The sequence below is a fragment of the Euprymna scolopes genome, chromosome 21 (assembly GCF_053919585.1).
Source record: "Euprymna scolopes isolate OS-2025 chromosome 21, ASM5391958v1, whole genome shotgun sequence".
Classification (NCBI taxonomy): domain Eukaryota; kingdom Metazoa; phylum Mollusca; class Cephalopoda; order Sepiida; family Sepiolidae; genus Euprymna; species Euprymna scolopes.
In genome coordinates this window covers 50,920,427-50,933,447 of record NC_136502.1, presented here as the reverse complement: position 1 = coordinate 50,933,447, position 13,021 = coordinate 50,920,427, and the positions used below count along the sequence as shown (strand labels likewise).

Genomic DNA, 13,021 nt, shown 5'->3' with positions numbered 1-13,021 from the left:
TTGTAACATCAGTATCTTGATATTACTTTTTCATCAAATAATTTTATGTATAGTTTATTTTCATTTTAACTCGGTTAGTTCTCAGAAATCCATGGACATTTTTCTTCTCGAGCATGTATTTGCACCTCTTTTTTTAATTCAGAATTTGTTGAAATGATGGGTCATCCATTTCAAAAGAAGGTTTTTGTCCGCTGTGTTTTTATGTCCCTTTTTAAGGATTGACTGCACATCTGACAGGAATAAGGTGTGTCTTCCAATCATATTCAAAAATATAATTTATATATTTTATATTTATATCTTTTTTTTGCTTCAACTAAGTTAACTTTCAGAAGTCACAGAACCCTTTCCTTCTCCTGCGTCGATTTGCACTTCTTTTTTAACTTCAACGTTTGCAGTAGCCGATGAGCCACGCATTTCAACAGGAGATGGTTTCTGTTCAGTGTGGCTTTTTAAGTGTCTCTTTAAGATCTGTTTCGTTATGAAAGATTGGTTACACACCTGACAAGAATAAGGTTTCTCTCCAGTGTGCCTCCGTATGTGAACTACAAGTGGAGCTTTATCCGTGAATGATGAGTCGCACAGGTGACAAGAAAAGGGTTTCTCCCCGGTGTGTATACGCAGGTGCCGCTGCAAATGATCTTCACCCCGAAATGACGTCTCGCACACGTTGCACTTGAAAGGTTTCTCTCCTGTGTGGATCAACATGTGTCGCTTCAAGTAATGCTTCCGTGTGTATGCTGAATCGCATATCTCACAGGAGAAAGGTTTCTCGCCAGTGTGGTTTTGTATGTGGACCTTTAGACCTGCCTTTGTTGTAAATGACGAGTTGCAGACCTGACACGAATAAGGTTTGACCCCAGTGTGCTTTTGTATGTGCGTCTTTAAATCGTCCTTGCGCGTGAAAGATGAGCCGCATAGATCACACGAATATGGTCTCTCTCCAGTGTGCGACAGCATGTGCCTCTTTACGTCCGACTTTGTTGCGAATGGAGAATTGCACACCTCACATGTGTGAGGTTTCTCCCCAGTATGAACTTGCACGTGCCGCTTCAAGCTGGATTTTGTTGAGAACGCAGCCACACACACTTCACAAGAATAAGGTTTTTCTCCAGTGTGACTCAGCATATGTCGCCTTAAGTCAGAGTTTGCTGTGAATGACGAGCCACACATCTCACATGGAAATGGTTTTGACTCAGTGTGATTGTGTATGTGTCGCTTTAGGTTCTGCTTTGTGATAAACGATTGGCCACACACCTGGCAGGAATACGGCTTCTCCCCGGTGTGCCTTCGTATGTGAACTGTCAGCTGTGATTTGTCCGTGAACGCCGACTCGCAGTATTCACAAGAATAAGGTTTCTCTCCAGTGTGGATTCGCATGTGTCGTTTCAGATCACCCTTAGCTCTGAATGCCGAATCGCACACATCACAACAATAAGGTTTCTCAACAGTAGCAACTAACATGTTTTCTTTTACACTGGAATTAACTTGAAAATCCTCTGCCATTGTTAAATGAATGTTTGGTAAAATTGATGAAAAATGATGAATAAAAAGTTAAAAAGATTTTTTTTTCCTTAAAAAGAATAAAGATTTTATCAAACAAGTAAATTTATGTATTGTTAAAATCAATTGTGTTGTAAATGATTATCGATATGTTCAATAAATTTGCTCCCAAATGTTGATTTGTTCAATTGATGAAAATGATAAAAAGTCAAACAAAAAAAGTTTTTATCGAACATATATATATATATATATATATGTAATATACGTATTTCAAATTGATTTTGTTGTCAATGATTATTGATGTTTAATAAATAAGTTTGCTCTCAAATATTCACTTATATAACTTTCTTTAAATAAGTATACAGTATAAATTGCGTACCATACACTTTACAAGCAAAATGTTTTCTTTGGTTGTATTTTTTTTTTGTTCGCCTAAAGATCAAGTTTTGCAGTTGCAGACTTATCTCATTTTAGTTAGTTTGAAGATTTTCAGAGATCCTCTTGTTTCTAGCACCTGATTTCATTGTAATTTAAATTTATGTCCGAGGACTCTTTTAAGGATATCCGCTGTCACTTTTATGGATGCTATTGGTATTTCGTTATGCCTTCATCTTTAGTGCAAATTAATACATGTCTGTTGTACTTTGAACTTGGAAATTATAAGGTCAACACGTTACATGAATTTTTTACTCCAGGTTGTATTTCTGTTAGTCTTGAGATCAGGTTTTGCTGTTTATTGTCACTTGCAGATGAAAACTTAATGGAAATGTTTATTTATTCATTTCACATAAGGAATATTTCCATTCCATATGTCCTAGTTCATGTTCCTTCATTCATACGGTAACCTGTGAATAACAAAATGTAACATTAATTCAAATAAAACGTAGACATGCAGTACAAACAAATGAGCAGATGAATATTTGTAAATTCAGCAACACTTTTTGAGTTAAGTCTAAACTAGCAAGGGTGCCTAGCACTGCCCGGATGTTTGGAGGTGTGTGTTGAGCAAAAAAGAGAAAAGAAAAAGTGGTAGTAGGCAGGCAGGCTCAAACCCATACCATGAAGGGGAAAAAAGAATGTTAAAAAAAGTGACGTTTTGTCATTGCGTCCATCGCCAAACCAGAAGTGGTAAAGGTTTAAATTAAGGCTAGTCAATCAAAAAGAGGGGAAGACTTCCGAAAATATCAACGAAAAAAGCGCCCCCTCCTTGTACAGAAATGCCAAGTTGAGGTTGAAGTAATTAATGTTTTTAACCAATTTTTTTCGATATTTGTCGTCTGAAGGGTCGAGCTTAAAAATGATACTGATCTCATGAAAATTTGTCACCTCTGTCGAAAGTTTTAGGCAGACATACACACATACATACACACATACATTTAAATAGACAGGTGAGATTTCTATTATAGATTCTATAATGTGGAGTTTTATCTGTTTAAGATAGATTATTTTGTTAAAGAATGAGAAACACTCTTAAATTGTTCATAAATTAAAAATTAGTGGCATCTCTGTCTACTAATTTGAGGTAGATCCATTCTTACTGTAAACATATAAAGAATTTCATTTCACAATTAATACCTTAATAAATATGTATAATGTATATTTATAGGTTATACATCTGATAATATGTGTATACAATGCATAAAAATACAAACAAATTAGTGTATGTTAAAACAGTAATATGATTTCTTTCTATATATTATATTACTGCTAGCACTTTATCAAGAAATACATGTTAAATTAACAGCAACAATATATATATATATCTTTGTGCCGGCAAAAAGAAACATCAAACGCATTGTTTCTCTTTGGGGAACTTTGAATTTTTTTCTCCCGCTTTTTTTTTTCTTTCTTTTTTTCTCCCTCGTTGTGCCAATATTTTTAATCGTTTTTAAACGTAAATAAATTTAATTAATGTCCCCATACGTTAGCACATTAAATAAATTCCCCAATAGAACTCTTTCTTTTCGTTACAATATTATTTAGATTGCTATCGATTTACTCCTGACGAGATGATAGCCGAAAGAGCTCGCGAGAAACTTCCGCCTAGTATTTTATTTAAAACTATATACAAATTCTGTACCTCTAAACATTTATTTAAATATTTTCGGAAGAGGTACACACACCAACAAATAGAATTATGTAATAATATTGTAATATATATATATATATAATTATAAATTCAAGACAAAATAAACATCATTTACCCTGATAGGTCCATATATAAAAGATTTCCCCACTTACACAGCAAAGTCAATGTGAGGAATACAAATACAAAATGTGAGATAAGTAAGATATAATGGGAGTTGATATATTGATGATGAGGCAATGAGTGTTTGTTGGAATATAGAATCGTGGAACATGAAAAATCATTTAAACCTATTCCATATGTATAGAAGTAACGTTGAGCCTGGTCATTACTAAAATGGGCAACCAATTTGGGAATTCCAGGCGCTGTATGTATGAGGTGCTGTATGTAAAAAAACTAACTTCATCATCTTCCCTAACAGGGATATAAATGTGACTAGGGACCACTTGTAATTTTCCTACTCCCATGGAAGTTCCTCCTTTGGAGGAAGCTGGTTAAACCCAAAATAAGGTTAGTGTCGTTTCATACATATGCACAGAAGCCAATTTCAAATTTCATTTGTTTAGATATCAAATTTTGCTGTTTCATGCTTATTATTCATAAATGAGAATTCAGTGGAAATATTTAACTGCTCATTATTTCTTAATGAAAAATTAGTGTTTGCTTATTTAAGATGAATAAGCCTGCTATTCTATGTGTGCACTGGTTACTTTGATATTTATGTATTTTTATTGCTAACTGTGAATGAATAAAGAATTTCATTTAACAGCTAATACATTAACAAATATGCGTAGCTTATATTTAGAGGTCATACATCTGACAATATGTGCATAAGGGACATATATTAAAGACAAACAAATTAGTAGAAAATAAATTAAAATATGATTTCATTCAATATATTTTGTCTCGGTTAGAACTTTATCAAGAAATAGGTGTTAATTATCAGAGACACTATATATATATATATATATATATATATATATATATATATATATATATATATATATATATATATATATATTAGAAAATATAAGGAGATAAAGATAAAAGTTACATTAGAACTTTATTACATAATCAGGATGAGCATGATTGCAATAAGTCTCTGTATCTCTTATAAATTTCTCCTCTTAATCAAGTAGAACATTATCTATCACAACAGGTTAGCCTTTTCTCTACAAAAAATCTATTTTTCCAAGTTAAAGTTATATATATATATATAAATATATATATATATATATAGCCACACTGATGAGCAGTGAAACAGCGAAACAGTACTTTATGTGGATGACTACAATACTCCCTATCTTGAGTTGAGCATATTAGGAAGTGATATATAAACTGCCATTAGCATATTAAGTGACGCTCTTTGTGTAAACAAATCAAGCGACGCATTTGGACGATGTCAAAACCTCGTTAATTAATTACCCACACAGTATCAGCTGTATTGTGTAATGGTGAGAAGCCTTGACTGTCATTTGGGCGGTCGGATTTCGATTCTGGCGTGAGACAGTTGCCTGTCTAGCCACACTGATGAGCTGTGAAACAGCGAAACAGTACTGTATATGGAGGACTATATATATATATATATATATATATTTTTCTTTTAAACATATTTTGTTCAATACTATAGACAGCTTATGTCTGAATATTTTGTCTTGATTACCTTTCTAATTTCATCATGTATTTGTATTAACTCACACGTTAATAACAATACAAAGCTAGAATATATTGTACCAAAATACTTCAAAAACTGTTTATAAATGTAGCTGTTTGGAAGCTTCATTTAACAATACATTAATAAAGATTACGCATTTGAGATTATGCGCATAATGGACAAGACAAACAAATTAGTAGAAAATAAATTAAAACTGTAATATAATTTCATTCAATATATTTTGTCCCAGTTAAAATTTTATCAAGAAATAGATGTTAATTAAAAGAGACACTATATATATATATAATTATGATGATCTGTGCATAAGAGCCAAATTGTCCGACTTTAGTTTAACTGTAAAGTACTCAACAATAAGAAACGAGTTTCTTAAAAGGGCTAACATAATTATTTACTATAATAATCATTAAATACCTACAGACACTAGTGTTTCATCCTTTCGGGTATCATCAGTGCAGGGTGTCACGATTAACACCAGTTGATAGACTCAAACCCGGCGACAGAAGCCATCCCTGGCTTCATTAGCAAGGACCTCATCCATTCGGCTACCATTAACCAGAAGAAATATTGTTGAAATTTAAATGTTTATTTTTTAAATTAAGATACAATAAAACAAGATGGAATGTAAAACTAATCTTGCAGAGATTCAATAGGATTTACTAAAATACATATAATTTTACAATACACATATATAAATACGAAAAGATTTGTTATTTGAGAGCCTGAAACTATTTAATAATACAAATTAATCAGTTTATATTATTCAAATTCTGCACAGTACTATTCTCATCTTTAATGTTATTTTCACAATCTTTTGACTAATGTAATCTCCAGTCTACTTTGGGTGTATCTTGTTGAACTCAGAAATCTTTCTGCAAAACTTGACAATTTTTCTGTTGAACTGGGGAATCTGCATGGAATTTCAAATGAAACCCTTTAATTAATTTACAAGAATAGTACACTCACATTCATTTATGTAGTGGAAAACTATTTGATACAATTCAGTTGTTAGCCCACAAGGACCAGTGGTATAGTGGATAAAGTACTTTGTAACATTCGGTTATAAGTTATACTCTTCTGGTAGTTGAAGGTTCAATCCTCTATGTAGGCAACATTTTAAATAAAACAGTGAATTATGGCTGACAGAACAAGACTATGCAATGTATTAAATAGAGGTTTCCATTTAGAATTCCATACAGATTTTGAGAGAGAGATTCCCGAGTTCGACAAGATACACTTGAAAAGATTGGATGTTACATTGGCCCAAACGTTGTGAAAATATCACTCAAGAGGCGAATCGTAGTTCAAAGAATGAAATTTATATGAATAATCGATCCTCATCTAAAAATTCCAGAAATATTGGGTGGCGATCAAATAACCATTTTAATCATTTGATGTAATAAAGATGTAGACTCATACTAATACTATCATTTAAAGGGAAGTAACCGAGTTTTTCCACAGTTATTTCCCTTTTGCTGACTTTAGTTATGTGCATATGCCAGAGAGAGGAATTAGCTGGGCAAAGAAGATGGGATGAGGAGGAGTAAGAGGAGAAAAGAGAGTTGGTTGGTTGGTTGGTTGGTTTTACAGCATATCAATCCTTTACAGGTTATTTAATACTGAATCCAGTAATTTTGGAAAAAAGCTTTTACACTTAAATTGCTTTTATATATTCAAATATTTATTCACAGTATTTGGTTTGCTTATTTTGTTTTACACTATATCAACTATTTTGGGGATATTTAATGTCGAATCCAGGAATCTTATGAAATGTTTCTATGCCTCAAGTTCATGGAGTTTGATTTGGTTGTTTTGTAAAAGAAAATTGTTGTTTTCGGTTTTTCCTTTGCAACACAGGATTGAGTTTTGCAAAGGGAAAAGAAAAAAAAACAATAACATCAACGTATGACATATTTTTGATTAGGAAGCTAATGTTTTCAAGCAGCCTGATCTGGTACCACAAGATGCCCTAACAGATATTATCACTCAGAGCAAAAGTGGACCCGGAAATAATGGTAACATTCCCCACATCCACCAAATGGGGTGTCAGCACTTACGGTCATTCCCAAGACTGAGGAAAGAGAAAGAGAAAGGAATATATATCATATTTTTGTCCCGGACAATGCCAGATAGCCTTGTTGGTTAAAAATAAATGCTGGTGAGAAATTGATATTCTAATTACGAATCAGGAAACACAGTTAATCACTAAACAATCATAAGATAATACAAAAAATAAATAAGAAATGAACGTTACTTTCCAATTAGTTAAAAAAAGAATATGAACAGTTCAAAAGTCTTGATTAAATCCTATGAAATAAAATTTAATCTTAAAAAATTGGGAGAAATTCAGTACAATTAAATAAAGTTTAATAAAACTAAATTGTCTTTAATCAAAAGAAATTCTTCAGATAAGAGATTCTTTTTGGCTGAGTATAAAAAGTCTGAGAGATATTTTATAGATTGAATTTGAGAGATTTTTTTTAGATAGTTATTTTGTTTTTTGTTTAGTGCATAGCATTTATCCTTTATGAAAACATTGCAAGGAGGACAAAAGATAAGAAATAATAGATATATAATCATATTTTATTGCTGTCTTCAAGAATTTAAGTATCCACATTTTTCCATACCTTAGGACTTTGCTACAAACCCAGGGGAAACTTTCCTTTTTTTCTATATATCTTGTTATGTCATCAGCTCTGCCATTCCCAGCCAATTTGAGGTAACGTAACAGATTTGATTGCTATGGTAACCGACAGCCAATCAGAAAAAAACGCCTCTCCATTCTTTACAGATTCTGAGAATTTTTAAACACCAGTAATTTTATTATAACTTTTGTTTTACTGAACGAAAATTGAATTTTTTTTCAAAATATAGCTGAGAAGGTGACCTATGAACTGTAAAAATTGTTTGAAATTCGGTCTCAAAATGAGTGAAGCTAAATGAATAAAACTAACCCTTAACCATACATCTAAACACGGCAGTGTTTGAATGATAATTTTTCAAAAATACACATAATAATTGGACAGAAAAATAATAGTTATTCCCATTTTCATTTCAGAAAATATTTTAAATAAAAATTTATTTGTTTCAAAAAAGGAAACTAAACAATATTATAAAAAAATGGACAAAATAACAATTTCATAGATAAAACTATGACTAATAACTGGAAAGTTGGCTGAAATATAGAAACTATTTTACAAAAAATTAAAAGACTTAAGTTTTTCAAATTCTAGAAGTTAGAATGATTTGATATTTATAAAACATTAAAATTGCTGTCTGTAAAGTGGTCTTTACACACATGTAAAAAAAACAAATGCTGCTTATAGTTTAATAGGGAACAGGGCTTAATTCCTGAAAAGTTGGACCAAAATGACTATTTTTACCACTAGCTCTAAGTCCAACTTGCAAGCTCCCCCCTGAACTTAAGAGTTAGTGGAAGTCAGTTTGGTCCTTTTTTTTTTTTACAATTTTTCAGAAATGAAGCTCCCTGCAGTTAAGTGACTATTTATTTCCAACACGCCATAAAAACATTATAAGAAATTGAAATACATTTTTTAAATGTTTAACACGATAGAAATATGTAGGTCAGGAGATAATTAAATTCTACTGGATTATGTATAAAGAATTTGTTGGGGTTTTTTGTTGTGATTTCTCGACTGTTACTTTCACCATTTACCGTGTTGTTCATATATATATTTGCCTCCCATGATACAACAGTAAGACACAAAGTAGGTTTTAATGTTATTTTGTTTTTGTTACAAAGGAATCACCACTTATCAAGGCTCAAATGCCACTCGGGTATAAGGGTTAATGAGTGTAAGGTGGTAGCATAGTAATCATTAATGGTTGAAATAGGGTAGAATTTTATTATTTAAGGGGACAACAAAAAAACTTATTTACATTGGACTTGGAGATTACCATATTGTAGTCAGTTGGAAAGCAACCCAGTGGAACAGAGTTCTAGACGTGTGCAGTTGTAGAAAAGAAGCTTTGTTCATGAAATCTGCATTTAGATTTAGGCACAGACAGAGAGTGGAAGAAATTGTTAATAGTGGGTGTAGCTAGTAAAGTGATTTATTATGAAAGTTTGAAAGAGCAGATCATATATTGCAACATAGACGAGCACTTGCCGTGAAAAAAAAAATGGGAAAATTCAGATACCCCAAAAGAGGGCACTCTGGATTAGAATAAAAATAAATGCATCAGTGTTGAAGGATTTTTCCTTCACTGACCGAGGATAAAAAAAATTAGTATCAGAACAGATACTACACGTTAAGGTAAATCCTGAGATTCACGTTTGGAACAGATTGTGCGAAAAATGCTTATTGAAGATGAAAATGCATTGTTTTTTTGCGATTATAGCATTAACCCTTTGGGGTAAGAATCTATTTAGCATCAAATAGGAAATCTTAAGAAAAACACTTATGAGTAAATATGCTAGTATGATCAGTGGATTTCCAAGATGGCGATATGACTTAACAGAAGTAGATTATTAGCTAAAAATTAAAATGGAGTGTACTTTTACTAACTAATAAAAAGTAATTTAAATATTTTTTTTAAATACATGTTAAATAACATAATTTGTGTTATCGCAACACAAGTTATTAAAAATAAAAAATGAAACATTTTAAAGTTTTAATTTTGGAATAAATTATTTTTTCGCTGAAAAATCTTTACCTTGTTTCATTGCACATGGTTTCTGTTCAAGGTTTTGTATTGTGCACGACAGAAAACATGTTACAATGTAGTTTTTGCTTATTACTATAAAATACTGAACTGATTTTAACTTCGAAACATTCAAAATACCATAATCTTTCAAAACCTTATCGTTGATTATGCACTTTTTATGGACTTTTCAAAGAATCTGTCCCTTTTTTTTTTTTTACATAGGAGTCACCACTAGAGGCCACTCGAGGATAAGATAAGGGTTAAAGAGTGAACAGTAGTCAATAGAACAATATCATATTAATCGTTAGTAGTATAAATTTGGTAAATTGGATTACTTAAGGGGAACGGTTCGTCGAACTTCAACAATTATCGATTTTAACATTAATTCTATTTTGAAAAGTAAAAAAAATAATAAAAAATAAACCGAAAAGTAAAAATATCTTAAAATCAGCAAATATTTTAACTATAAAAAAATTTTGTTTTTAAAAATATTCAGAACATGTCACTACATAAAAAATGTAAGTGTATTTTTTCAATATTTGTTATATATTTGTTTCTTTACCAATTTTGGGGGTGAGGAGTGAGGAGATAGCTGTTGGTCGTCATCAACTTTTAAATATAAGCACAATTTATTTCTAATTTAACAAACTTCTTAATGCACTCCCTTTATGTATTGCATTCAAGATTTCCATAAACTTGTCATATTTTCATCAACATTTCATTGTGCTATTTTTTCTCTATTTTGCTATTTTTGCCGGTACTATTTTTTTCCAGAACCATTTTGACCTAAATTCACATTGCCTGGTCACCCATCTGATTGGATTCAACGTCTCTTAAGTGATCTAACGCATCTGATTGGATTCAACGTCTCTTAAGTGATCTAACGAGAATGTAACTGTGCTATATTATTAGGAATAATATTAAGACAAAAGACAATGTCGGAAGCTGTAAATAATGTAAATAATTTAAGTGATTAAAATAGGAATTTACCAAATATTATTCCATACAAATTATGAATGCGAATTATCAGTAATATCAATGTCAGTTTCTTTCTTCTTTTTTTTTTTTGTAGAAATGTTCTGATACAAAATTCAGAAAATGTTGAGAAAAATTATGTTTTTAATGTAAGTATTTAATTGTATAGACAATACAACAAAAAGAAAAAGTTATAAAACAACAATATATATATATATATATATATATATATATTTATATATATATAACAAAGGTACTCATGCAGAGAGTGATCCGTGCTGAAATAATAACGTTAACAATTAAAAAAAAAAAAATTCTTTTGTCCCTATTCTGTACTTTAATCTTACAATTGAATTTAAAAAAAAAAAAAAACATATAATAAAACTTTAATTAAACGTGGAAATATGATTTCAAAAATAATGCGGATCACTCTCTGCATTAGCAGCCAAAAAAAAAAAAAAAAACTACCAAGTATGAAATATTCAGTTAATTTTTTTTTCTTTTGGAGCGATTATCAAGACTCCACTAATGACTATCTCATGTCAGCCATTGCAGCACTCGACTCGACACTACTTATTGCGTTTCCAAACAAATAAACGCTTAAAAATAAATTAAACCACACAAAAAAATTTATTCAGATAGGTAGAAAGGTAACTTATCATTTCTTTGATAATATTTTTTTTATGTTTGTTTTTAGCCACTTTTTATTTTCTTGCTTTCTTGAAGTTAGAGAAATCTAAGAATTAAACTTTAACTAAATTTAAATTGAATTTCGATTTTTGTACCCGGAATTGAGAAAATGTTCTTTTGAGAAAAAAGAAAAACAAAAACGAAATTAGAACTTCCAATTCCATCGTAAAACGGTTGAAGAATAGTGAAAACAATTTCAATGTTGATTAGACTCATCTCTCTTTTTTAAACGTATTTTTTGCGTCTGTTTTCTATTGGAAAAACGAAGAAAAAGAAAATTTTCCAGCGAAATCTGTTCAAGAAGCGAGAAATAAATTTTCTATGAAATTGGAAAAAAATAAATCATTAATATAAAAAAAAATATGGTACTAGTGCAGAGAGTGATCTTTTTTAAATCGTATTTCCAAGTTTAATTAAAGTTTTATTATATGTTTTTTTTTAATTCAATTGTAAGGTTGAAGTATAGAATAGGTACAAAACACCCTCCCCATGTTAAGAATGGCCTTTTAAATAATAACGTTATTATTTACGTCCGGATCACTCTCTGTGAAAAAAAAATACGGATCTTTCCGCTTTTAAGAATAAACCGTGTTATTTAATGTAGAATGAAACGATATTCCTCAAAGAAAATAAATACCACGTTAAAATATGAATGCCAATCAGGTTAGGAGAAGAAAAGCTCTGAAATATAACTTGGGTTTAGCAACTTTATTTAATTAACGCAGACTTACCTGCTTTTAAAAATTCTCGTGGTGTGACTGCGGCCTTTAGTCGGGTGAATGTTCACTTCACTCTCCCACTTGGTAAGACAAAAATAATTGCTACACGGTGTCTCACGGCATTTTGCAGTGAAAGTGAAAGTCCTTTCTGTTTTTTAACAAATTAAATAAATGTACACAATTGATTGAACAAATGAGATAATAATATCACGCCAATAAACTTTTCCGCGTAAATTAATAAATAAATGGATGGGTAATCTTCGATATGGAATCTCTCGAATATTCAGTGTTACATTCGGAATTGGAAGAACAATGAACAAATTATTTCTTTCATAAAAAAAAAAAAACTTGTATATATATATATATATATATATATATATATATACACCACTTCACTCACCTCACCAGTCACCACACCACACCACGCCACTTTCATTTCAAATAGAAAATCCGTTATCATACCAACAGACAAAACCGGGGCCGGGGGGAGGGGGGTAAACGAAGATTTTACAAGTAGATAAATACCCAGAATTTGCGGAAGAGTGTTTGTGTGTGTGTGTGTGTTATTTATATTTATTAGCTCTATTTTATGTTGAGATCTTTTGAGAAAGTATTAGTTTTCAGTTCGTTTTATCATTGTATTTGAACTGAAGGTCTATATGCACACACACACACACACACACACACACACACACACACACACACACACAC

At 31.1% G+C, this 13,021-nt stretch overlaps 1 protein-coding gene across 1 annotated transcript in view; it reads right to left on the bottom strand.

The window, feature by feature from the left end:
• Positions 1 to 12,460, bottom strand: part of LOC145242795 (uncharacterized) — an 83,840-nt gene extending 71,380 nt beyond the window's left edge. The window contains exons 1-2 of the mRNA XM_080105928.1: positions 12,323 to 12,460; positions 324 to 2,345 (exon numbers count right to left, since the gene is read on the bottom strand). Of these exons, the coding sequence (XP_079962054.1) occupies positions 324 to 1,503 (1,180 nt within the window). The 5' untranslated portion in view covers positions 1,504 to 2,345; positions 12,323 to 12,460. The remainder of the gene's footprint in view (positions 1 to 323; positions 2,346 to 12,322) is intronic.
• Positions 12,461 to 13,021: the final 561 nt, after the last annotated feature.